This window comes from Aethalodelphis obliquidens, unplaced genomic scaffold (genome assembly GCF_003676395.1).
Source record: "Aethalodelphis obliquidens isolate GAN/ISIS:26980383/991018 unplaced genomic scaffold, ASM367639v1 scaffold129, whole genome shotgun sequence".
Taxonomy (NCBI): domain Eukaryota; kingdom Metazoa; phylum Chordata; class Mammalia; order Artiodactyla; family Delphinidae; genus Aethalodelphis; species Aethalodelphis obliquidens.
Window position 1 is genome coordinate 9,219 of NW_020838073.1, and position 24,536 is coordinate 33,754.

At 47.8% G+C, this 24,536-nt stretch overlaps 1 protein-coding gene and 1 long non-coding RNA gene across 7 annotated transcripts; one reads left to right on the plus strand and one right to left on the minus strand.

The window, feature by feature from the left end:
* Window positions 1–2,559: 2,559 nt before the first annotated feature.
* On the minus strand, window positions 2,560–20,381 carry LOC113616033 (uncharacterized). Of its 6 annotated transcripts, none has more exons than XR_003431190.1 (4): window positions 18,055–20,381; window positions 16,433–17,700; window positions 12,492–15,852; window positions 2,560–3,607 (listed from the first exon to the last, which is right to left on the minus strand). It is a non-coding gene; the product is annotated as an uncharacterized LOC113616033 (long non-coding RNA). The 6 variants fall into 6 exon arrangements; XR_003431187.1 differs by lacking the exon at window positions 2,560–3,607 and having other exon boundaries at window positions 11,436–15,852; window positions 18,055–18,440; window positions 20,270–20,381; XR_003431188.1 differs by lacking the exon at window positions 2,560–3,607 and having other exon boundaries at window positions 11,436–15,852; window positions 18,055–18,440; window positions 19,889–20,381.
* TMEM37 (transmembrane protein 37) lies at window positions 17,393–23,295 on the plus strand. The gene is made up of 2 exons (XM_027099180.1): window positions 17,393–17,514; window positions 21,977–23,295. Exons 1-2 carry the CDS (start codon window positions 17,494–17,496, stop codon window positions 22,565–22,567), a joined length of 612 nt encoding a protein of 203 aa, XP_026954981.1. The 5' UTR covers window positions 17,393–17,493; the 3' UTR covers window positions 22,568–23,295.
* The last annotated feature ends 1,241 nt before the right edge of the window (window positions 23,296–24,536 follow it).

The following is a 24,536-nucleotide window of genomic DNA, read 5'->3' on the forward strand; positions in this document are numbered from 1 at the left end:
TTTACCATTGCAATAAAAAGAATAAAATACCTAGGAATAAACCTACCAATTACCAGTGACATTTTTTACAGAACTAGAAGAAAAAATCTTAAAATTTGTATGGAGATACAAAAGACCCGAATAGCCAAGGCAGTCTTGAGGAATAAAAAAAGGAGCTGGAGGAATCAGATTCCCTGACTTCAGACTATACTACAAAGCGACAGTAACCAAGACAATATGGTACTGGAACAAAAACAGAAATATAGATGAATGGATCAGGATGGAAAGCCCAGAGATAAACCCACGCACCTATGGTCAACTAATCTATGACAAAGGAGGCAAGGATATACAATGGAGAAAAGACAGTCTCTTCAATAAGTGATGCTGGGAGAACTGGACAGCTACATGTAAAAAATGAAATTAGAACACTCCCTAACACTATACACAAAAATAAACTCAAAATGGATTAAAGACCTAAGTAAGACTGGACACTATAAAACTCTTAGAGGAAAACTTAGGAAGAACACTCTTTAACATAAATCACAGCAAGATCTTTTTTGATCCACCTCCTAGAGTAATGGAAATAAAAACAAATGGGACCTAATGAAACTTAAACGCTTTAGGACAGCAAAGCAAACTACAAACAAGACGAAAAGACAACGCTCAGAATGGGAGAAAATATTTGCAAATGAATCAATGGACAAAGGATTAATCTCCAAAATATATAAACAGCTCATGCAGCTCAATATTAAAAAAAAAACAAACAACCCAATCCAAAAATGGGCAGAAGACCTAAATAGACATTTCTCCAAAGAAGACAGTCAGATGGCCAAGAAGCACATGAAAAGCTGCTCAACATCACTAGTTATTAGAGAAATGCAAATCAAAACTACAATGAGGTATCACCTCAAGCCAGTTAGAATGGGCATCATCAGAAAATCTACAAACAACAAATGCTGGAGAGGGTGTGGAGAAAAGGGAACCCTCTTGCACTGTTGGTGGAAATGTAAATTGATACAGCCACTATGGAGGTTCCTTAAAAAACTAAAAGTAGAATTACCATATGACCCAGCAATCTCACTACTGGGCATATACCCAGAGAAAACCATAATTCAAAAAGACACACGCACCCCAATGTTCACTGCAGCACTATTTACAATAGCCAGGACATGGAAGCTACCTAAATGCCCATCGACAGACAAATGGATAAAGAAGATGTGGTACATATATACAATGGAATATTACTCAGCCATAAAAAGGAACAAAACTGGGTCATTTGTAGAGTCATGGATGGATCTAGACACTGTCATACAGATTGAAGTAAGTCAGAAAGAGAAAAACAAAAATCGTATATTAATGCATATATGTGGAACCTAGAAAAATGGTACAGATGAACCAGTTTGCAGGGCAGAAATTGAGACACAGATGTAGAGAACAATTGTATGGACCCCCAAGAGGGGAAAGCTGGGAGGAGGATGAATTGGGAGATTGGGATTGACATATATACACTAATATGTATTAAATGGTTAACTAATAAGAACCTGCTGTATAAAAAATATATATAAAATAAAATTCAAAAAAAAAGAATATAGAAGCTCTGTTTTCATGAAACTATCAAATAATTCATAGGTTGTTTACATCTTGTTACATACGAGTTATGGATTAGAAGACAGTTATTGTACCTGATGTGTATTGCTAGAAATAAACCTGTTATGATTTGCAAAATTAAACAAATACAAAGCAAAGAATGGGCATTTCATTGTGCTGAGATATTTGATGGGACTGGTAGATCAATAAATGCACTGTTAATGATTTTGATTACTGTGTGGAATCTTCAAATGTTGATCACTAGTGTTCTTATAGTTGAAAAACAACGATGATTTTTCATTACATTGGCATGGTTCCATTCCGTGTAAGAATAATGATGACATACATAGTATTTTAAGTACTATTTTTGTTGTTAGTTTTATAAGGTTTTCCTTCCAAACCTTCACAGATTTGTAGTGGGTTTGGGTTTATTTCCATGGTAGAACTGGTTGTATTATTGCAATGAATTTTGATGGATCATTTTTGGGCTTAATGGTTTTTAAAATTTATTTAGGGTGACTGTTAATAGTTTTGGGTTATGCGACAGCTATGGCTACAAATCAGTATCCTGAGGTTTGAGTTTCTAATAAAATTATCTTAGGTATACTTCTTTTGTGTTGTTATGGAAATACTAATTAAAACTGCAATGCAATATTTAGTCACGTTCACTAAATGATTATAATCAAGAACCAATAAAAATGTTAGCAACAATGTTGAGAAATTGGGACCCTTATGGTTTGCTTGTGGAAATGGAAAACGGTACAGACTATACGTACAACAGTTTGGCATTTTCTCAAAAAGATGAAAATATAATTACCGTTTATTTCAAAAACTCCAATCCTAGATATATACGTCAATGAACTGAAAACAGGTGTTCAAACAAGAACTGGTACACAAATATTCATAGCAACATTATTCACAATAGCCCAAAAGGTAGAAACCATACAAAATTCGATCAGTGGATGAATGGATATGAAAAATAGGGTAGATTCAAAGACTTCCATTTTTCTGCTCTATAAAAAATAAAGTGAAATGGTGCAGCCACTGTGGAAAATATTATAGCAAAAACTTAAACGTGAAATTAACATATGATATGTCAATTCCACTTCGGGGTGTATACCCAAAAGGTTTGAAAGCAGGGACTGAAACACATATTTGTACACTCATATTCATACCAGTACTATTCATACTGGTCAAAGATGGAAGGAATCCAAGTGTCCATGGATAGATGATTCCATAAACAAGCTGTGATATATACACAATGGAATATGATTCAGCCTTTAAACTTAAGGTATGCTACAATGTGGATGAACCTTAAAGTCATTATGTTAACTGAAACAAACCAGACCAAAAAGGTACAAACATGCTACGATTCCACTAGTATGAGATATCCAAATAAGTCAAATTCAAAGAAAGAAAGTAGAATGGGATTCCCAGGGGTTGAAGAGAGTTGGTGTTTAATGGATGTAAATGTGGTTAATGTCGTAGAACTATATACTTAAAGTGGCTTAAATGGTAAACATTATGTTGTATGGATTTAATCACAATGACAAATATGAATGAAGTACTGATACATGCTACAACATGAATGAACACTGAAAACATCCTAAGAGAAAGAAGCCATACAGCAAAGACCACCCAGATCGTATTCATTTACGCACTTGAAATCCATCAAGGTTTTATAAATAAGGGAAAGTCTCAAGAACTGTTCCAGAAAAAGTAAACTGGATCAGAATAGAAAACCACATTTCCATATAGTTGGGGAAAGTGGTGAAAGTTGAACAGGGCCTGTGGATGGGATTATAAAGTGAAAACCATAATAATTCCTCATTTGGCGGTGGTCTACTGGGAGAGTGTCTCTGTTTGAGGTCGAACACACTGGAGGTCTTCATTTAGATTGGCAGATGTGGAAAATCAATGATGACTGAGGAATCTGAGCTTAGAGATAAAGTGTACATTGTACTGCTACTGCCAGTTTTCTGTATCTCTGAAATTACTAGAAAGTAAATAACTTTTCCAGACAACCATGTCAATACCGCACCTGAAAAGTAGAAAAAGACATCAAACTTCATTATAAGGGCCAAGCCCTAGCCAGATCCAATTCCCTCCAAATGATGAAGCTCATTGCTATATACATATACAACATATATGTACTATTAAAAAAGAATCTTTTTACATGAGATGATGTATGTTAACTAATTGTATTGTGGTAATCATTTCACAATATATGTATGACAAATCATAGGTCAATTATATCTCAATAAAACTGGAAAAGGTTACATCAGCTTTACAATAATGTCTTTCAAATATACATATATAGAGATAGATATAGATCTATGTATATATGTGTATATATATATATATATATATATATATATAGACCAAAATAAAATGGAAATACAACTTAGCAAAACTTACAGGATGCAACAAAAACAGCTGTAATTAAGAAGTTTATCATTATAAACACCTACAATAAGAAAAAAAGATCAGAAATAAACAATCTAACTTTACCCTTAAAGGAAGTAGAAAAAAAAGCAAAAAACTAAGCACATATGAAGCAAAAGGAATGAAATATCAGAGCAGATATTAATAGAGACCATGAAAACAATAGAAAACATCCATGCAAAGTGTGATTTTTTTTAAAAGACAAGCAAAATTGACAAACTTCTATCTATACTAAGAATAAAAGAGAATACTCAAATACACAAAATCAGAAATGAACGATGAGAAACTGCAACTGATACAACAGAAATACAACATCATAAGTGACAAATATGAATAAGTATACTCCAACAAATTGGATAAACTAGAAGAAATAAATGAATTCCTAGAAACCTACCAAGACTGAATCAAAACAAAATAGAAAATCTAAACAGATCAGTGATGAGTGAAGAGATTGTATCATTAATCAAAAACCTACAAACAGAAAAAGGTAAAGATGAGATGGCTTCACTGGGAAGTTCTACCAAACACTTAAATAAGAATTAATACAAATCTATCACAAACTCTTCCAAAAAAATTAAGAGGAGGAACATTCCCAAACTCATTTTATGGGTCCAACGTAACTTTGATACCAAACCTACATAAGCACACTACCAGAAAAAAAGAAAAAAAAAAAAAAAGGGAAGTATCCCTGATGAATATAAATGCAAAACTTCTCAACAAAATACTAGCAAACCAAATTCAATGGTATACAAAAAGGATCATACACCATGCATGACCAAGTGGGATTTATCCCTGGGGTGCAAGGATGCTTCAATGTAAATTAAATAAAGTATGTAAATTAAAATATGTGATGCACCACATTAATAGAATAAAACATAAAAATCATATGGTAATTTCAATAGACACAGAAAAGGCACTTGACAAAATTGAACATCCTCCCAAAATTGGTTTAGAAAAATGTACCTCAACATAATAAAGGCCATAAAGAAGAAACTCACAGCAAACATTATTCTCAATGGTGAAATTCTGAAAGATTTTCTGCTAAAAATAGGAAAAAAAACAAGCATGTCAATTCTCATCACTCCTTTTCAATATGGTGCTGGAAGTCCTAGCCATTTCAATTAGGCAAGAAAAGGAAATAAAAGAAATCCAAATTGGAAAGGATGAAGTAAAACTGTCTCTGGTTGCATTTAATATCATCTTATATATGAAAAATTTTAAAGATTCCACCAAAAAACATTATATCTAATAAACAAATTTAGTCAAGTTGCAGGATAAAAATCAACGTAGAAAAAACAGCTGTATTTTATTTTTTTTATTTATTTATTTTTGGCTGAGTTGGGTCTTCACTGATGCGTACAGGCTTTCTCTGGTTGCTGTGAGTGGGGGCTACTCTTCATTGCGGCATGCAGGCTTCTCATTGCAGTGTTTTCTCTTGCTGCGGAGCACAGGCTCTACGTGTGTGGGCTTCAGTAGTTGCAGCACACAGGCTCAGAAGTTGGGGCACATGGGCCCTAGAGTGCATGGGCTTCAGGAGTTGCGGTACATGGCCTCAGTAGTTGTGGCTCACAGGCTCTAGAGTGCAGGCTCAGTAGTTGTGGTGCACGGGCTTAGTTGCTCCGTGGCATGTGGGATCTTCCCAGACCAGGGATTAAACCCATGTCCCCTGCACTGGCAGGCAGATTCTTAACCACTGTGCCACCAGGGAAGTACCAACAGCTGTGTTTTAATATACTAACCACAAACAATTTGAAAAAAGAAGTAAGGAAAACAATCATATTTACAATAGCCTCAAAAATAGATAAAACACTTAGGAATAAATTAAACCAAGTAGGTGAAAGATCTATGAAACTACAAGACCTTGATGAAAGAAACTTCAGAAGATACAAATAAATGGAAAGAGTGATCGTGGATTGGAAGAATTAATATTGTTAAAATGTCCATACTATACAAAGCCATCTATAGATTCAATGCAATTCCTATCAAAATTCCAATGACTTTTGCACAGAAATAAAGAAAACCACGCTAAAAGTTGTATGAAACCACAAAACACCCCTAATAACCAAATCAATCTGGAGAAAAAAGAACAAATCTATAGGCATCACAATTCCTGATTTCAAACTTTATTACAAAGCTATAGTAATCAAAACAGTATGATACTGGCAAAAAATAGAGACATAGACAAATGGAACAGAATCAAGAGCCCAGAAATAAACCAGCTCATACATGGTCAACAAATATTTGACAAGGGAGCCAAGAGATGCAATGGTAAAAGAATAGTTTCTTCAACAAATGTGCGGGAAAAACTGGAGAACTACAAGCAGAAGAATGAACTAAACCGCTTTCTTCTACCTCTCACAAAAATTAACTCCAAGTGAGCTAAAGGCTTAAATGTAAGACCCCAAACTATTACTTCTTCTGTTACTTGAAGACAACCTAAGGAATAAACTCCTTGATATTGGTTTTTTTTTATTAACATCTTTCTTGAGTATAGTTGCTTTGCAATGGTGTGTTAGTTTCTGCTTTATAACAAAGTGAATCAGCTATACGTATACATATCTCCCCACATCTCCTCCCTCTTGCGTCTTTGATACTGGTTTTGACAAAGACTTTTTGGATACTTGTACCAAGGGTGCAAGTGACAAAAACCAAAATAAACAAGTGGAACTTGTTTCATATGAAATAAAAACTAAAATAACAAAAAAGCAAAAAACATTAAACTAAAAAACAACACTTCTACATAGCAAAATAAACAATCAGCAAATACAAAGGAAACCTACAGAATGGGAGAACATATGTGGAAACCATCTCTCTGATAAGGGCTTTATCCAAAATACATAAAGAATATATAAAGCTCAATGGCTAAAAAGATAAAAATCTGGGATAAAGACTTGAATAGACATTTCTCCAAAGAAGGCATCCAAACGACAAACAGATACGTGAAAAGATGCTCATCTAAATATCAGGGAAGTGCGAATCAAAACCACAATGAGATATCACTTCATACCTGCTAGAATGCTTATGTGAAGGAAAAAAAAGGGCAACTCTTATGTACTTTTGGTGGAAGTGTAAACTGGTACAATCGTAGGAATCAAAAAGAATGGAATTGGAGCCTTATCTTACATCATTCACATAATTTACCTCAAAATGGATTAAATATTTAAATGTAGGACTTGAAACAATAAAAATCCTAAAAGAAAATATAGGAGTAAAGCTCCTTGACATTGGTCTTGGCAATAATTATTTTTTGCATATGACCCCAAAATAACAGTCAACAAAAGGAGAAATAAACAAGTGGGACTATGTCAACCTAAAAACCTTCTGCACAGTAAAAGAAATAATCCAAAGAATGAAAAGGCAACATATGCAATGGGAGAAAATATTAACAAACCGTCTTATCATAAATGGTAATTATCAAAGTATATAAATAAATCATACAACAGCAAACAAACAAAACCAAATAATCTGATTAAAAATGGTTAAAAGATCTGATTAGACACTTTTCAAAAAATAGTACAAGTGTCCAACAGGTACATGAAAAGGTGTTCAGCATCATTCATCATCACAGAAATGCAAATCAAAACTGTAATGAGATACCACCTCACACATGTTAGAATGGCTACAGTCAAAGAGACAAGAGATTACAATTGTTTGCAAGGATGTGGACAGAAGGAAATCCTTTTTGGTGAAAATGTAAATTACTACAGCCACTGTGAAAAACAGTATGGAGGTTCCTCAAAAAATTAAAAGTAGTCATTTTGTTGTCCCAGTACCATTTGTTGAAGAGACTATCATTTGCCCATTGAGTATGTGTGACTCCCTTCTCAAATATTGGTTGACTTTATATGCAGGAGTTTATTTCTGGGCTCTCTATTCTGTTCCACTGACTATGTGACTATTTTCTTGCCAGTACCATACTGTCTTAATTACTGTATCTCTGTAATATAGTTTTAAATCAGGAAGTTTGATGCCTCCCAACTTGTCCTTTCTCAGGATTGCTTTGGCTATTTGGGGTCTTTCGTTTGATAAAGTTTAAGATTTTTTTTCTATATCTGTGAAAAATGTCATTAGAATTTTGATAGAGATTTAATTGAATCTATAGATGTGTACTATGGACATCTGAATGATATTAATTCTTCTGATCCATGGGCATAGTACATCTTTCTATTTTATTTTTTCTTCTTCAGTTTTTTTCATCAAAATCTTCAAGTGTTTACTGTACAATTATTTCCCTTCCTTGGTTAAATTTATTCCTAACTATTTTATTGGTTTTGATGTTATTGTGAATGGAGAAAGAATAGCATCTTCAACAAATGCTGTTGGGAAAATTGGAAAACCACATGCAGAAAAATGAAATTAGACCCTTATAGCACTCACAAATATTAATCAAAATGGATTAGAGACAAACATAAGGACTGATACCCTAAAACTCCTGGAAGGAAACATAGAGAAGAAGTGCCTTAACATTGGTCTTGGCAATGGTTGTTTTGGATATGACCCTAAAAGCATAAGCAACAAAGGTAAAAAATCAGTAAGTGGATCTACATCTGCCTAAAAAGCTTTTGCACAGCAAAAGAAACAATCAACAAAATGTTAAGGGAGAATACAGAAAAAGGAGAATATGTTCTCAAAGCATATATTGGATAAAAGGTTAGTATCCAAAATCGGTTTATATTGAACTCATACAACTCAACAGCAAAAACAAACAAGCAAAAACAGCAAACAAAATCCAATTTAAAAATGGGCAGTAGAATTGAATACATACTTTTCCAAAGAAGACTTCTAAACGGTCAACAAGTACATGAAAAGATGCTCAACATCCCTAAAAAGTGGGGAAATTCAAATCAAAACCACAATGAGGTATCATCTCACAGCTTTAGAATTACTATTATCAAGACAAGAGGTAAGCATTGGTGAGAGTATGGAAAAAAGGGAACCTTGTGTACTGTTGGTGGGGATATAAATAGTTTAAACGTCACTATGGAAAAACTAGAGGTTGCTCAAAAAATTAAATATAGGACCATATGCTGCAGCAATACCACATCCTGGTATATAGCAAAAGGAAATAAAAGCAAGGTATCAAAAGTATATCTGCACTCGCCTGTTTATTGCATCATTATTCACAACAGAGGAATCAATAAAGAAGATGTGGTGTTTACATACAATGGGATATTATTCAGCCTTAAGGAAGGAGGAAAAAAAAAAGGAAGAAAGAAGAAAACCCTGCCATTTGAGACATCATGGATGAGCCTTGAGGGCATTATACTTAGTGAGATAAGCCAGACAAAGACAAATATTGTATATTACCTATATATGGACTCTAAAACCAAACCCTTAGCAACAGAGAGTAGAATGGTGCTTACCGGGGGTGAGGGGTGGAGAAATTGGGGAGATGTTGTTAAAAGGCACAAACTTGATACTAGAAGATGAATAAGTTACGTAGACCTAACACGCAGCGCAGTGATCACAAACGACAATACTGTTTTATATATCTCAAAATTGCTAAGATGCTGGATCATAAATGTTCTCACCAAAAATAAATTATAATTATGGGATGTGATATAGATGTTAAGTAAAGCTATGGTGGTAATCAGATTGCAGCATATAAATGGTTCAGATCACACTGTAAACTTTAAAAAAATTAAAAGTAGAACTGTATAACCTTATATGTATGTGTATTCTAAAAGAGCCAAACTCTAAAAGAGAAACAGAGAATAGAACGGTTGTTGCCAGGGCCTGGGGAGTGGGGAAAATGAGGAGATGGCGGTCAGAGAGTATCAACTTCCAGTCATAAGATGAATAAGTTTTGGGAAATCCAACGTACATAATGGTGACTATATTCTTGAAAGGCGCTAAGAACGTAGACCTCAAATGTCTCATCACACAAAAAATAAATAGTTAAATAACCTATGGTCATTGTTCCACAGTATACAGTTTATCAAATAACTATGTTGTACACTTTAAGCTGACCAAGTGTTATGTTAATTGTATCTCAAGAAAGCCGGAAAAAATATTTCAAGACGGTGACAGCAGAGCATGAAAACAAGCACAGGCTTCTCTGAGCAAAGGACCCAGTGTGACAGCAAAAGTGTCACACCTGTGGGGCTGGCCCTTATTGAACCTGCAAAGACGCACCTACAACCTGCCTGAGCTCCCACCTGGTTCACTATGGCAATCTCCTAATCGGCCCCCTGATTCTCCTTTTGCCCCTTCAGACCATTTGTGGGACAGCAGCCAGAGTAAGTCAGATGATGTCCCTCCTCTGCTTAAAACCCTTCCCTGGCATTTCACCCAGAGTAGAAGCCAAAGTCCTTTCAACGGCTGACAAGCCTGTTCACAACTCCCAGGACTCTGTCCCCTGCTCACTTAACTTCAAACACACGGCATTCCTGAGGGTCCTCAAAAGTGCCAGGCACGTCCCTTCCTTGTGGCATGTTCCCTTGCTCTTCACTCTGCTTTGCCACCGGTGACACTCTGCATGTCTTACTCACTGACAAATATTTACAAATATTTACGGAGCACAGACTACGTGCCAGACACTATTCAAGGCATAGATGGTTGCATCCAGCATCCCTCCGATCATTACCGAGGTGGAGCATTGTTTCGTAAACTCACAGTCAATTTTATAGATATTTTTCTGGAAAAAATAAATAGATAATATGGGAGCGTGGGAATCTTTCAGGCATAAACCCAAAAAATTAATATAAATGTTATAACTGCCAGGAATGTGGAGCACAGCTTCCCACCCCTTAAACATGGACACCCTTGCAAATGGTACAGACAGAATGGACTGGGGGAAAGAGGAACTTTATAGTGGAGGAACCTGACAAGCCCTCCTTCAGCCAGGAGACCAGGGTCACATCAACAGTAAAAAGCCACAGGGACTTCCCTGGTGGTGCAGTGGTTAAGAATCCACCTGCCTGTGCAGCGGACACGGGTTTGAGCCCTGGTCAGGGAAGATCCCACATGACGCGGAACAGCTAAGCCCATGCGCCACAACTTCTGGGTCCACGTGCCACACTACTGAAGCCTGCGCGCCTACAGCCCGCGCTCTGCAACAAGAGAAGCCACTGCAATGAGAAGCCCCTGCTCGCCTCAACAAGAGAAAGCCCGCGTGCAGCAACAAAGACAGAACGCAGCCAAAACTAAATAAATAAATTTATTTTTTTTAAAAAAGAATTACATGTTATTACAATGTCCATCCATATAGTTAGCAATGTAAGTCAAGATAAAGAGTGATCTGGGGTTTCCCTGGTGGCGCAGTGGTTGAGAGTCCGCCTGCCGATGCAGGGGACACGAGTTCGTGCCCCGGTCCGGGAAGATCACACGTGCCGCGGAGCGGCTGGGCCCGTGAGCCATGGCTGCTGAGCCTACGCGTCCAGAGCCTGTGCTCCGTGGTGGGAGAGGCCACAACAGTGAGAGGCCCACGTACCGCAAAAAAAAAAGAAAAAAAGAAGCAATGAACCAGCCCGTTCAAACTTTCCTGGGACCCACCTAAGAAATACTTTTTACTTTGCAACCTGTATCTATCTCTTTTTGAAAAAAAATTCATGAAACAACATTTACCCTAATTATGTTTGAGGCACTCTGATATTGCCTATTACATTGTATTCATTTATTATAAGTGGTGATTATGCCCCTGTCAAATTGATCTCACCAGCCGCTACTGGGACCCAACCTATCATGTGTAAAACACTGAATTAGATTTACACATATACCAACAGGGGTGGCCTCAAATCATGCTGTTGGGTGAGAATAGTAGGAAACAGAACAAGATTTATAGCATAATGCCACTTAGGAAAGCAAAAATCACACACACACACACACACACACACACACACACACACATACAAGGATACACAATGGTTAAGGATATACATCAAACACATTAGAGGTGGTACCACTGGGCGAACGAAAAACGGAAAATAAACTTCAGGAGGACCTGGATTCAAGGATGCCCGCGTGCTGTGATCTGAGAATGGTTGGCTGGGCTCGGAACTGGGGTCCAACAAAACAAAAGACGGGGGCGTCATTTACTGGAAAAGTTTGAGGATCACATAAATATCCAGAAAATACATAGGAGCTGGAGAATGTCGCATTTAGAATTCTTGAAATGTATTTTAAAAATCAATTCATAAGGTCAGAGACAAAATATCATCCAGGGCAAAGTTGGAAGAGAGGAGGAAGGGTCCCCTCACCACCGACAAAGTGATACCAGATGAAAAGGAGGTGGTCGGCTTGCAGGCTGGCAAAGAGCGCGGTCTCAGAGGCCTGGCCGGTCAGTGCACCCCCGGCGCACTCCAGGGGAGGGGGCTTATGGAGGGAGCCACGATGACTCCAGGGAGGGGCTCTCTGTCGAGTGCACAGCCCCCACCTCATTGCGCTCTTGCCCGAAGCCCCTGCCGCCCAGGAGGCTGCCTGCCCCCAGCCCTTGGTTACAGCTTTTCTGGACCAGGACGGGCCCCTAGCCCCAGACTCACCAGTGCTCAGACCATCTGCTTCCCTTTACACCGAGCAGCCTCGTTTTCCTCGACTAAGGAGATTCTCCGGGAACCTGAACCCAGAAGGGGGAGATCATTGCCATCGGGGTGAGGGCTGCAGCAGGAGGGTCTGGAATCTGGGCAGGAAAGACTGGTCTGGGGCGCGGGGGGGGGGGGGGGGGCGGGCAGAGTTCCGGGGAACAAAAACTGGGGCCAGCCAGGAAGGCAGCGGTGGTAGCGTGGAAACAGACCCTGAAAGCATGGCTGGGTTATTTACCAGCACAACACAGAGCTGGGCTTATAAAGGGAAATCCTACGAGGGCCAGGCAGGCAACACAGAAGAGTGAACAGAACGGGGGGACGGTAAAACTGGGGGGCTCCCCAGAGCACAGTCCATGCAAAGGGCAGTCACCCAAAGTGGCCACTGTTCCCATGCAGAAAAGGGACCCTCAGGGTCCAAACTGTCTCATTTTCAAGAGAAGCCAATAAATCCAGAATCTAGTGTAAAACCTCCCAATTTATTTTATTTTAATTTTTTGGCCACCCCGTGCGGCATGCGGGATCTTAATTCCCCAACCACGGATTGAGCCCGTGGCCCCTGCAGTGGAAGCGCAGAGTCTCAACCCCTGGACCACCAGGGAAGTTCCAAACCTCCCAATTTTTGAATTGACAACACTTCTTTGCTTTTAACACGTCTACAGACTGAGGTGGTAAGTGGCCAGACGCCCAGACCCTGCTGGTTCAGGCCTGGAGGATCCCCTCTGACCAGCCCTCCACGCCCCTGTGGGGGACCATCCCTCCCTCCCTTCTCACTCCTCTGGCCCCTGTGACAGCATGCCTTCCTTGTAAAGGTCAAAGCTAATAAACGGGGTGATGGGTATTTCCTGGGCTTCCCAGAGCCTAGGCAAAGCCCTGCCTCAGCTTTTAACTTCTCTTGTCATCATTCCGTGCTCACCACCAATTCCTGGTGTCTAATTTTGCTTCCTGGACCCTTTGATCCGGCAGGCGGGGTGCCCTGGTTAAGGAAGAGCACCGGCCCCTTTTGGGAAGGGACGGGCTGTCAGTCTGCTCTCTACAACTGCCCTGGGTGTGCCTAGTTACGGGGACCATCGCCTAGGGACGGAGTGTCTCAAAGTGCGCTGACAACTCCAGGGTCCACGCCTGCAAAGAAGGTGCTAGAAGTCTCCCCAACTCTGCCTGGAAATCTGCAGGTCCTGGTGCCCTGGAGGGGCACCCATCTCCAGGATGGCCTTGCCTGTAGAAAGGGGAGACCCTACAGAAAGGACACCCTCTGAGTCCACCTACATCCCTGCTGCATCCATTCATCCCTTCAACCGGGTCAGTCCCCTTCCCCACCGCCCTTGCCCTGGTGGGGAACTGGTGCCGTGGGGTCCCCTGAGGCGACACCCTCACCCGCAGCATAAACATCACACCTGCTACCCACCTGGCCCAGAGCAAAGCACTGTGAAGCAAAGCCCCAGGGCAGGCGGGGAAGCCCCTGGGCCACTATAATGCCTACACAAAGTCTCTGCTGCAGTCAGGCGACTGGGAAGAGGTCGGGATGCAGGGCTAGAGCTTGAGGCAGAGGGGGCAAAGGGCGGGTGGAGGTCTGGCTGGAGGGGATGGAACCGGCCTGGACTCAGGAAACCTGAGGAGGGCGATGGGAGAAGAGAAAGACCCAGTGGGTGAAGTCAGGGCGCTGGGGAGAAGGTGGGGAGGGGACGGGAAGGGAACAGGGAGAGGCAAGTGGGCGGGTCCACAAAGAACGGAGAGTTGGAGGGACCAGGAGTCCAGGCTTCGGGCAGGCAGAGCTAATCATCAGCTTTGAAACTGCCCAGTGAACTAGGCAGCTCCTAGCAGACTCCCCGTTATTGCCTCTGGGTCTCCCCACGTGTCGGCCCGAGAACCCACACCCCAAGTGCTCAAAGGAGAAAAACCCGGGGCAGGGGCCTCCCTAGTGGCAGAGTGGAGCCTGCCTCAGCTAAGCTTCTCTGGGGTCAGGGGTCAGTGCCCACCCTGCGCCAGGCGCAGTTGACAGAGTCACTGCCCCCACGACCCTCGCAACACCCAAAGGATGCGTTTCCCCGTTTGACAGAAAACCAAGGCTCACGGAGGGGAAGTGATTCGCCCAGAATGCATCTGAGGCTGCTCCATCAATCCGCAAGCCTTACGGCCCAGTCCCTGCTCTTAGAACCGGGCACGCGGGGGTGAAAGAGAGACAGGCCTAGCACTCAACTGTGTGCTGTACTTCAGAGAGGGAAACGGACAAATAGAGAAGGTCAGCTAAGGATCAAGAAAATACGAAGGCCCACAACACTGTAAATCAACTATATTTCAATAAATTTAAAAAAGAAAAAGAAAAAAGGAATGAATGAGACAATATATACAAAAAAAAAAAGAAAGGAAGAAAACACGAAGGTAACAGGGTCAAGTGTGTGTGGGATGCTACTCTGGCTGGTGAACTCAAGGGAGGTCCTTGAAGAGGTGACAGTCTGCCCAGCAGACCCCCAGGGAAGGCCTGTCACACAGAGGGAACCGTGAACACAGCATCCCTGAGACTGGACAGAGCTTCCCGCCCAGGGCACAAGCGGGCACGTGCAGCTGGAGCTGAGGGCAGAGGGGTGGGCCTGCAGAGAGAGGGGACGGGAAGCTGCAGGACAGAGGCTGAGGGTGGAGGCAGGGTGGCCCAGCAGGAGGCTGTTACGCAGGCCTCCACGTTAGAGGTGATGGGCCTAGAGCTGGCGAGAGGATGGTGGACCAGGGGTGCAAGGGAAGAGACAGGAGGAGGATGTGGGCCTGAACTGGGGAGGCTGGGGAGGGAGCAGAAATGAAGGGGACGCAGATTTTGACCCTAAAACCCAAGCATCTTACCCCTGACGGGGACTTTGTCTCTTTCTCCTTTGTCCCTCATTAGCCAGGCCAGCGGGTACAGAGTAGGTATACAATTAACTCATTCATATATTCAATTAATATTTATTGAGCGCCTACTGTCGTGCCTGGCAAAGTCCTTGCTCCTGTGGTGATAGAGGGGAGGGAGAAGAGAATGGAGGATCTTTGTTTCAGGTGCGGTGGTCACCGCAGGCTTCTCTCCGACCTCCTTGGGGGAGTGAGGTGGTGAGTCTTAGCTGTGAATATCTTGAAGAAGTACCTTTCAGGCAGAGGAAGCAGCAAGTACGAAGGCCCGGAGATGGGAGGGTGCTCACTGAGTTTGTTGATTCATTAATCGGTACCTGTGCCCTTGCCTTGGAACTTTCTAAGATCAGTGCCTGGGACTTTCTCATCAGACAGGAGTAGTCAGAGGGGTGAGTGGGGGCCACATCCTCCCTTTATGCAATTGCTCTTTCCCCAACACTGGCCAGGCCTAGAAGCAGGACAGGTGGAGGAGAAAAGGCAGAGACAGTCAAGCAAGAGGGTGGGTTCTGTGCTGTCCCACTACTCACCCCCAGGCTGTTCCTGGTTTTAGCCCCTGAAGGTCCCACCCTGTCATTCCCCTCCCCCCCCCCCCCCCCGGCACTGGGAAGCCCCTGCCCCTCACGACAGTCACTCCTGCTGAGTGGAGCTGCTGTCTCTCACTCTGCCACACCCGCTCTGCTCAGCTCCGGCACCACGGAGGGACCTAGGAGAGCAAATAGTGCAAATGAAGGGCCTGCCCAGGTGAACCCTAACCGCGCCGCCTGCAGTGCAAGTGCGGAGTCTTAACCACTGGACCTCCAGGGGAAGTCCCCCGGCTTTCTTACGCTCATAAAATAATTGGAAGCGGACCATCACTTCCTCATCATCATTCCTCAGTCATTTCTACTTCTCCAGCAATCTTGCTGACATGTCGCTCTAAATTCCACCGATTCAAGACTTTCTATTCTTACCAAGAAAGCATAACAGGCAGCAGACCCCCAAACAGTCCTGACCACACACGGAACAAGGCAGGCGCTAGGTTAACGTACCTGACGCGGTTTCTGCGGCAGCGACAGAATCAGATGAACCTCTGACAGGGAGATGCCCGGGATGGGGCTTGGGGTGGGGCGGCGGGAGCGTTAGGTGCCAGCTGAGAACGTCCCCGGGCAAAGTCACCGGGGAGCTGCCTGCCTGAGTGGGCCAAGTAACTTCCCTCACCCTGCTTCGAGACGGAGAAGGGAGACCCTGCTTCACCTTAGGCGGCAACCCCCTCCCTGTTTATCAACAGCTGAGAAGGGCTGGGAGGGTCTCAGCTGGAATTTACCCTTCTTGGGGTGGGGACGTTGTGCGCTGCCCCCTTGAGAACTCAAGCCCCATCAAAAGTCCAGGAAGAACAAGGACTTTTGTCTTGTCCTATTTGCCTTCTGGATGGTCCCTGCGGAGGCGAGCAGGGCTGTACGCCCCGCTTTGGGGGAGAGAAAAGGGACGCAGGAAAGACGGCCCCGGGGAGTCCACTCCGTTCACATTTACCGAAGCCTCGCAAGACCCCCGACCTTTCACGGGCATCATCTCATTTATCGCCCGTGGCTCAGAGACGGAAACAAGAGCCCAGGATCACAACGGCCCACGGTGGTGGAGCTGCAGAGCCCGGGCGCGCGCCTGCCGTCTGGACGCCGCCGCCTCCCCGGACGCTCGGGCGGACCCGCCGGGGCGGACCCGGCTCCTGGGCCCCGGGCCCTCGAGGAATCGGCGCCGCGGGCACAGCCGTGCCCTGAGACTGGGGAGCGGCTCCGGGCCTGCAAGTCGGCCGGGTCAGCCCTCCCCCAGGGCCCGAGCCTCCCCTTCGGGCCGGGTCCTGGCCCCTGCCCCTGCCCGGGGGCCCCTCCGGCGGCCCCGCTGACTCAGCGCAAACCGAGCCGCGGCGGGCGGGCGGGCGGGGAGGCGCCTGGCCCGACCAGCCGCCCGGGGGCAGCAGTTCCGCCCGCTCCTCCCTCCGGCCCGCCCCGCCCCCGGGAAGAGGTCGGGAGTCGGGAGCCGCGGCCCCGGCAGAGCAGCGCTCGGGAGCCCCGAGAGAAGCAGGCGGGAGCGCGCGGCCGAGCCCAGGCGCGGGATGACAGCCCTCGGCGTGCAGGTGGGCGAGAGCCCGGTGCGGGGGGTGTGGAGTGGCCCGGCCGGGGTCCGGGGGGGGAAGCCGCCCAGGGCGCGGTCTCCTCGAGGTCCTGCGGGCACCGAGGCTCCTAAACGGCTGGGGAGGAGTGTTGTGCTTCTCTTTGGGGTCCGCAGTGTTCATCTGTTAGGTGCACCAGAGGGGTCCCTCCTGTTAAAAGGGGGCGCATCTGGAGCGAAGGATGGACGGAATCCACTCGTAAAAATGAGGCTCGCCTTGTCACACGAGGAAGAATCTCTGGGGAAGCCAGAACTTTCCTGGGCGGGGGCAGCAAGACCATCTCCCCTCCCAAAACTGATTTTGGGGGGCGGGCAAGGGGGTGGACTCGCTGGGGCACGCGGAAACCTCAGGACAGGCTGTAGAGAGGGGAGGGGCCCGCCTCGCAGAGATGGGGTTTCTCCGTAGAATGATACGAGGGGTCCATCCGCACCCCCACCCCCCGGGCGTGCGGCTCTCCGCTGCCCTGCGCCGAGCTTCCCTAGCGGACGCGTCCCGCCTCCTTACCTCCCGACTGGACGGTCGGGACGGTGAGAGCGGCCCGCAGCCTCTGCCTGCAAGCGCTCGGCGCCCCGCAGCGCAGATTCCGGGGCTGATCCCGCTGCGCGCACTTTGTAGATGCGGTGACCGAGGCTCAGGTGCAGTAACCCGCCCGTGGCGGCCGGCTCAGCGATAGAATCGAGTCGAACCAGACTTCTGGGCCCGAACAGGAGAAACTCCACCCACAGGCCGCGCCCCAAGCCCCTTGTGGCCGGGACACCGCAACCCTAGAGCCGGATGCAGCGAGTTCCTCTCGTTCTGGGCATAATCTGGGGTCCCGGCCAAGCCGCCTCCGGGACCGGCAGTGAGGAGGGTGGGAGCGGGTGCGGTCCCGCCTTCGGGAGCCGACGGCCCTGCGGGGGAGAGACGTGCACACCGGGATTTAGGAGTGATTTGGGGAAGCGAGTGCTAGATGAAGAGGTGAAGAAACTGCGGCAGGGTTAACGGGGGTGGGGAGGGCAGGAGAGCAGCCAGGTAAACAGACTTGACCTTTTAGTGAAAGAAGGGGGGCGGGGCTGATGCTTAGGAGCATTTAACCGCCTGCCTGGGACTGTTCTAAGCGGTTGGGGTGCTTAGGTCTCCTTTCGGCTCCCCCCGGGGGGCCAGGAGGCAGGTACTGTTATCTTCAGGGGGTAAATAGCTCGCCGGAGGCCAAAGAGCTAAAAGGCAAGCGTGCTGGCTCCCGGTGCCCTGCGGTCACGCAGGCGGAGCGGGCTTACTCTTTGGGAGGCTATAGAGGAGATTTCCAGCTGAAGAGGGGGTGGGTCTGACCTGGGCCTGGGCTGAGTGGACACTGGGAAGGGGGGCGGGGGGGGGGGGAAGCGCAGGGGCGCGGGGCGGGGGCTTCATGTGGAGAAAAGTAGTGAGCAACCCAAAGTGTCCACTACTTAGGGGTTGACGGGATCAGATGGGGTGCTGGGTTCCAGAGGAAGACAAGACCTTGGCATTGGCCTCAGTGGCCCAGGAGTGCCAAGTGACACTGTTCTACAGGTCACTACTAATCATTCGGGGCTCTGGATGAAAAAGGGAAATGCTTCCATTTTTCTTTTTTTTCAGTGGAGATGGTCCAGGCCGTAAGAGATTTAAGTGATTTGCCCAAGGTCACAGAGCTAGAGGCTGGTGGGTCAGGGGCAAGGCTAGACTGCCCTCATACCCTCTGGTCCACGGACCTTCCACTGACCACGCTGCTGCCCAGCTGCCCTCCGGGAGAGGATTTCAGGCCCTGCATCACTGGAAGTTCACAGAGGTGCTGGCAGCCGGGGTGTGGGGCAGTGGTGAGGAAGGAGGACTGCCGAGTTACCTTATTACTGTTACTAATATTAATCAGGAACTGCTTCTGTGCTGGGCACCTTTATATACATGATCTCACTTAATCCTTGGGAGTTTTACTGGTGTCAGAGTTTGAATGATGCCCTCCTCTGGGGCGGGAGGGGGAAAATGACCTGATGTCAGCTGTCTTTTCCTGATCCCAGTGTGATGTCTCAGGGCCTGGAGATTAAAGTTCACTCCGTGTGCAGGACAGGTGGGGCTGAGGGTAGGACGGCATGTGCTTTTTCTCCAGACAGCGTGATGTCTGAGGTCAAAAGGCCTCTGGGTGCTGCGTTCTTGTGACTTGTTGCCTGCGTCTGGGGTTTTCCCATCCTAGAAACTTATCAACCTGTAGGGAGTTATAACCTCCGGGTGCCTTCATGGCTACTCTTTCCTGCAGGGATCACGAACTCCTGCTACAAAATGTAAGTACGGAACGGTAGATGAGAAAATAAGGGTCAAGGAGGTTAAGAAACCTCGCAAAGACAAACACCTGTATGGTTTGTAGGCACAGAGATTTCCAAGTTCCCTTGGTTTGTTTCTTAGTAGAGCCGTTCTTTCCTAATGAAATCCAGTACAGACTCTTAGATTCCCAGCGGCTCCAGCAGGTAAGAGGGACCTGCTGTGGTTGAAGTGAGGGGCCGGGAGCTGAGCCCCTGCCCCCTGCTTTAGCACCTGGAGGCCTCAGGAGACAAGGGGATGCGGTTTGAGAACCAGAGCCCGGACTCCCCGCCTGAGTGTTCTTTACAGCGCCCCCGACTGCCTTTGCCTCTGGTCTGAGTCGGGTCCCGAGCCCTTGGGCGTCCCTCTGGCCACTCCAGCCCTTCTCACCACGTACTGAGCCCCTCCCACGAAGGCCCCAGTGGGTACTCACCGGCTGTGTGCATCCCCCCCACTACGCATGATACAGTTGTCGGGCAGCTGTGCCAGGCTGTACTGTGATCTCGGTGAATGCTCTTGGGCTGGTCCCCTGACCCGTGTGTGACACTTTCCCTTTTTACATACCCCGCCCCGTCCCCCCCCCCCCCCCGCCCCCCGCCGTGGAGCACCCTCCTCCACAGACTCAGGTTTAAGAGTGAGACAGGACCCTAACTAGGCAGAAGCGCTGAAAGCCAGCCGGATCCATAAGGGTCCCGGGGCCTCCCGGGAGCTGGCTCTGCTTTCTGCCCCTCACCGAGAGGGGTGGCCCAGACCGCCTCTGGAAGCCTCCGCTTGCACGTGGCATAGGGCTCACCCCCAGAGTCCCCTTTCGGTTTGCTTCCCAGCAGTGACCGTCACGCATGAGCTGTGTGCTTTGCTTACCTCCCAAACTGGGGCGTGACCTGGGCTGCTTCCACACACACTGTAAAGGGCGTAAGTTATGACTGGGCAGGAGATGGTTTAAAGGGAGCTTCAGACGGAAGTGACAGCGGCTGCAAACTCGACCTCGTGGCTCTTGAGCACGGCACTGGCACCGGGTGCTGGGGCCACGGTCCTGCCCTCCCACGATGAATCAGACAGGAATGGAAAACTTGTCAGAACGGTTCCTGACAGAGAGTGACCGGAGGGGTCCGTTCTGGGTTGAGTGGGCAAGACAGACCTCTCCCAGGAGGCGATGTTTCAGCTGAGACATGAAGAATGGAGAAAGGGGGGCAGCCGGGAGAAGAGCCTTTCAGGTGGAGGGACCAGTAGGTGTGAGGAGGAAAGTTCTAGGCTTGTCCTAGGCATGCGAGGTGGCCGGGAGGATGCCCTGGGAGGGCTTGTGGGCCGTCTAAGGAGTTTTACCCTTTGAAGCATTCCTTTTGCTTCCGGGTTGGGGGTTGGGGACGGTGGCTTGGGGGTGTCCCGGGGCTGTGAGAAGGGACACCTCACTGGACGCTTGGCCCAGCTTGTCAGGAGAGAGGATAGGGTGTACTTTTGTGGGGCCGAAACCATAGGCTGAAGGGGAGCCTCAGGGACTCCCCCGCCCAGAAGCTTCTAGAACAGACAGTGGTGCCGTGTCCTGGGCGGAGTACAGGCTGAGCCAGACTGAAGGGCAAAGTGCAAACATCACTGCGCACTGAAGAAAAGTGCAGGAAAAGCTGGGTGCAGATTAGAATGAAACTGGGGAAGACCAGGGGCCAGAAGAGGGAGCTGTGTAACCTTCACTGATGTGCTAATAATGTCTAGTGCAGCATTCTTGTTTTGCATACAAAGAAACCAAGGCTGGCTGCTAGCTCAAGGTCACGTCTGCCAAGCCAGACAGGTTTGCTGACTTCAGAATGGACCAAGATTTATCTGTCAATACAATTTGGGTTTCTTACGCATTATAAAGATCATTAAAGAAAGGTCAGGGAACTCTTTGCCCGATGAATAACTGGATCCACAGGCAACGCTTATAGGTCTCGAATGGAGGACGGATGGGGGAACAGGTAGGATGGGAGGAGGGTCCCCCCGCCCCACCAGGAGGTGGGTCTGTGCTGTGACTAAGGTGGGCATCCTGGGAGACCGAAGCAGAAACCGTGGCTGTCGGAAGCTACAAGGTGTGCTCTTGGTCTTCCCTGAGGAGGCTGGTGGGCTGTGGCGGGGGCCCTCCCTCATGCTGCCCCGTGCTGTCTTCCAGGCCCAGAAGCTGCTGGCCCAAAGGAGGCCCCGCCGGTCCTTCTTTGAACCCTCCATCCGGGCCCTCATCATCTTGTGTGCCTCCCTGGCCGTGGTCCTCTCCTCCCTCTCCATCTGTGATGGCCACTGGCTCCTGGCCGACGACCGTCTGTTCGGGCTGTGGCACTTCTGCACCACCTCCAACCAGGCTGAGCTGCACTGCCTCCGAGACCTGAGGCAGGCCCACGTGCCCGGGCTAGCCTCGGGCATGGCTGTGGCCCGCAGCGTGGCCACCTTGGCCGTGGTGGTCGCCATCTTTGGCCTGGAGCTCCTCATGGTGTCCCAGGTGTCCGAGGACGCCCACTCGTGGCACAAGTGGGCCGTGGGCTCCGCCCTCTTCCTCCTCGCCTCCATCCTCTCCTTCGGGGGCCTCCTGAGCTTCCTGACCCTCCTTAGGAACGAGGTCACGCTCATGGGCCTCAGCCTGACGTTCTGGAGCGAATTCACGGCCTCCTTCCTCTTCTTCCTGAACGGCATCAGCGGCCTCCACATCAACAGTATCAGCCGGACTGACAGCGTCACGTACCCCTGGGGCCTGCCTGCAAAATTTTAGGCCCCCCCAGCGAGGGCGCTGAGTTCTACCAGAAAGTGTGGTCAAGATGGGACTTCTCCAACATGTGACATTCGAACTGCCGCCTCTTGGCCGTGGGGTGGTCGGGCCAGTGGCCTTTGCAGCCTAGAGGCCAGGTGGGCGCCTCCGAGCCACCAGCTGCACCAGCTTAGCCACGTTATTAGGATGTTGACTTCACAAGAAGAAACATATTCTGAAACCCATTCTTGAGTCCTTCCTGGGATGGGAGTAGATGTGGAAGCAGCTCAGGTAACCGGTGCTCAGGCTGGCCGCACAGCCAAGTACATTTCACACCTGTTTTAGTGACTCTGCTGGGATATGGGCTGCAGGGCCCCCGGGGCCTCCGGGCTTGCTAAGAGTGAACCGTCTGTCAGCGAAGGGTGTCCAGTCAGTGCCGAGGACTTGCTTCACCAGCTCAAAGGGCCTCGTGCAGGTTCCCTGCTTTAGCTTCGGTCGCGTCAGGGAGGCAGCGTTCAGGGCTGCTGGGGTGCAGAAGCTTTTCAAACCGTTTGACTTTATTTGAGCCCTGCCCTCTGTCGGGGGGACCCCGTGATCCCTGGTAACCCCAGCTTCCAGCAGCTGGCCGTGCCTCGGGACTCTCCCTGTCAATCCCGCCTGAAGCCCTTCCAGGAGGGCCCGCCTGGCTTGGTAAGCGTGGGCAATCCACCTTTGGTAAGGGCCCGACAGCCTCAGGGTGCCATTTTTATCCTAGAGCACACTTCAAAGAGCACGTGTCTGGAGCTGCTGGACTCCAGGGGGGTACTGGGGACTGGCCCGACCTCAGGTAATGATTAACAACCACCCTGGATGCAGAGGCCTGCAGGTGGAGGGGACCAGGAACCGGTGGAGATTTCCACCCTTGCTGGTCACTTTACATTTCTGTGCACCAAACTGGCCTCTTTCCAGTCCCTTTTCTGCCCAGTAGGTGGGTTTTTTGCCCTCAGCCCATTTCATTCAACACTAGCCCCGTGCCCCTCCCCCACCTGATGAATTCAGGCCTTTCCTGGTTCCTTCTGGCTGCCACTGATTGCATGGGGTTTTGGTCTCTGCCCTGCCAGGTCCTCTTTCTGGGCTGGACTGGGTGCCTCTACCTCTCCTGTGATTTTTTTTTTTTTAACTTTTTGATTCCAAGATGTACAGAGTCCATGAAGGTCCCTGGAGAGCGCCCTGGAAAATGGATATCTGGCCTTCTCACCCCAGTAGCAGACTATAAGATGCAAAGGGGGTGACCTTGTCTTCAGGGGTGAGATGCAGAAGTTGGGGGCCAGGGCCACTTGTCCAGGGTCACCTAAAGCCAGAACTAGAGCTGGGCCCACCTACCAGCAAGATGCCCTCTTCTCTAGCCGCGGGGAGGGTCGCCTCTGCTTCTGTCAAGAATACTCTCCCCCTTGGGCTTCCCTGGTGGCGCAGTGGTTGGGGGTCCGCCTGCCGATGCAGGGGACACGGGTTCGTGCCCCGGTCCGGGAGGATCCCACGTGCCACGGAACGGCTGGGCGCGTGAGCCGTGGCCGCTGGCATCCGGAGCCTGTGCTCCACGACGGGAGAGGCCACAACAGTGAGAGGCCCGTGTACCGCAAAAAAAAAAAAAAAAAAAAAAGAATACTTTCCCCTGAGCACGCAGGCTTTGTTTTGTAAAAGGGTTCAAACATTTAGTCCTTTAACCCTCACATGGCTGCTAATAATTGAGGGAACTGAGATTCAGAGTAAAGGGTGAGACTTAAAATCCCCAGTGGGGCGGGGAGACAGGGCCCTGTCCGCCCTTGCCCAGGAGCAGGGGAGACAGACAGCCGTGGAGCCTGGGGATTTGAAACCAGAAGCCCTGGACCGAGCTGCCACTTCCCTGCTGAGTATCTTGGTCAAGTCACTGGTGAACCAGTTTCTCTTCTGTCAAATGGGATTCTGCCCCATTTCCTGCTGTACTGCAGATAACTTAGCTGAAAGCAGGAAGAAC

Coding starts and splice junctions, on each gene's coding strand:
- TMEM37 (XM_027099180.1), top strand. CDS start 17,494: ATGACAGCCCTCGGCGTGCAG. Junction 17,515..21,976: donor TGACAGCCCTCGGCGTGCAG/GTGGGCGAGAGC, acceptor GCTGTCTTCCAG/GCCCAGAAGCTGCTGGCCCA.